The sequence below is a fragment of the Lolium perenne genome, chromosome 2 (genome assembly GCF_019359855.2).
Source record: "Lolium perenne isolate Kyuss_39 chromosome 2, Kyuss_2.0, whole genome shotgun sequence".
NCBI lineage: Eukaryota > Viridiplantae > Streptophyta > Magnoliopsida > Poales > Poaceae > Lolium > Lolium perenne.
In genome coordinates, this window is record NC_067245.2 from 46783282 (window position 1) to 46785266 (window position 1985).

Sequence of the window (1985 nt, forward strand, 5' to 3'; positions counted from 1 at the left end):
TCACTGAATCCTTGAGATGTACGCGGAAATCTCGTCCTGGAGAAATGCAAAGAGAAATTTACCAATGTTGGCAATAAAAATTATAGGGGACAGAAATAATCGATGGTAATATTATGAAGATTGGGTTCCTCTATTAGGCGGCCAGGTTCAAGATCGTTGAGAAAAGACCTAACTCTTCACAGGGATGCAAAAGGCAACCAATCCGCCACGCAGAGCAAAATATATCAGTAATATTCACAGAGGATCAAAGGCCAGTAAACAAATGCAAGATTCCAGTGTCATGTGCCTTCTCTTTGCACAAACATCTTGTGCAGCGAATGGGAAAATCAGATCAGACAAATCTGTTGTGAATGAGCAACTGATATTCATATTCACAAAGGGTCATAGGCCAGTACATGTACATGTGTGACAATGTGCAAATAAGTCCCTCATACACTAGGGAATAGTAGAATATAGACTATACAACTCTAACAACCCCCTCAAACTTGTGGTGGATCAACAACACTGAGTTTGGAGAGAAAGAAACCATGATGTGCTCTAGTCTGGGCCTTCGTGAAGAAGTCAGCAAGCTGTAGCTCGGAAGACACACAATGAAGAGCCATAACCTGATCCTGCACAGCATGACGCACATAGAAGGCATCAACACCGATGTGTTCGGTGAGCTCGTGCTTCACCAGATCACGCGCAATGTTGATGGCACCAGTACTGTCCGATAAGAGAGGAGTCGGAGCGTCAGCAGGAACACCAAAGTCCGCAAGTAACCAGCGTAACCAAGTAACCTCAGCCGTCAAGAGAGCCATCGCTCGCAACTCAGCCTCAACACTCGAACGAGAGACTGCAACCTGCTTCTTGGTCTTCCAAGCAATGAGAGAGCCACCAAGAAAAACACAGTAGGCCGAAAGAGACTTGCGATCCTCTGGATCGCTAGCCCAGGTAGCATCTGAGTAGGTCTGGAGCTGTAAGGAGCTGGAGCGAGAAAAGAAAAGCCGACGGGAGATAGTGCCATGAAGATAGCGAAGGACACAAAGGAGATGACTATAGTGGACACTAGTGGGTAGGAGATATCAGGACGGGCGACAGCAAGATAGACAAGACTCCCAACCAAGTGACGATAGCGAGTCGGGTCCGGAAGAGGATCACCATCGGTGGAACGGAGGCGGACATTGAGCTCCATAGGAGTCTCGACAATGCGCTCATCACCAAGAGCGGCACGAGTGAGAAGGTCCTGAATATACTTCTCCTGGGAGATATAGAAGCCATCGGAGGTAGAGGAAACCTCAAGCCCAAGAAAGTAGCGGAGAGGACCAAGATCAGTCATGAGAAACTGATCGCGAAGGCGGGCATTGACAAAGGCAATGTACTCAGGGTCGTCATCTGTGATGATCATGTCATCAACATAAAGAAGAAGGGTCCGACCACGAGAGGATGTGTGGACAAAGAGCGCAGGGTCATGTGCGCTAGGGACGAAACCAGCAGCGGTGACCACAGAACCAGACGCGAGGGGCTTCCTTAAGGCCATAGAGAGAGCGCCGGAGACGACAGACCATGCCATCGCGAACAGAGTAGCCAGGAGGTGGCTGCATATATACCTCCTCACTTAACTCACCGTTAAGAAAAGCATTCTGCACATCAAGCTGAGAGACAGGCCAGTGACGAACAGAAGCAACGACAAGAAGAGTACGAACAGTGGTCATGTGAGCCACTGGAGGGATGACCGTAGGCGAGGAAGGTGTGGAGGGTGGGGACGGTGGTGAGGGAGGAGAGGATGGTCTGGCGGGTGAAGGAGGAGAAGGTGGTGCGAGACTCGGCAGAGCAGGGACCGGAGGCATAGGAGGAGAGGAGTCAGGAAACATGAGAAAAGAGATATCATCCACCGAGAAGGAAGAGGAGGAGTGACGCGGGTAGAAAGGACGGGACTCATCAAAAGTGACATCCCGAGATATGCGCATCCGACGACCAATAGGATCCCAACACTTATATCACTT

General features: G+C 49.7%; 1 protein-coding gene across 1 annotated transcript; it reads right to left on the reverse strand.

Annotated features, from left to right (window-relative positions):
- Positions 1-561: 561 nt before the first annotated feature.
- Positions 562-1552, reverse strand: LOC127328414 (uncharacterized mitochondrial protein AtMg00810-like). The gene is made up of 2 exons (XM_071825326.1): positions 1141-1552; positions 562-611 (listed from the first exon to the last, which is right to left on the reverse strand). Exons 1-2 carry the CDS (start codon positions 1550-1552, stop codon positions 562-564), a joined length of 462 nt encoding a protein of 153 aa, XP_071681427.1.
- Between the last annotated feature and the right edge of the window lie 433 nt (positions 1553-1985).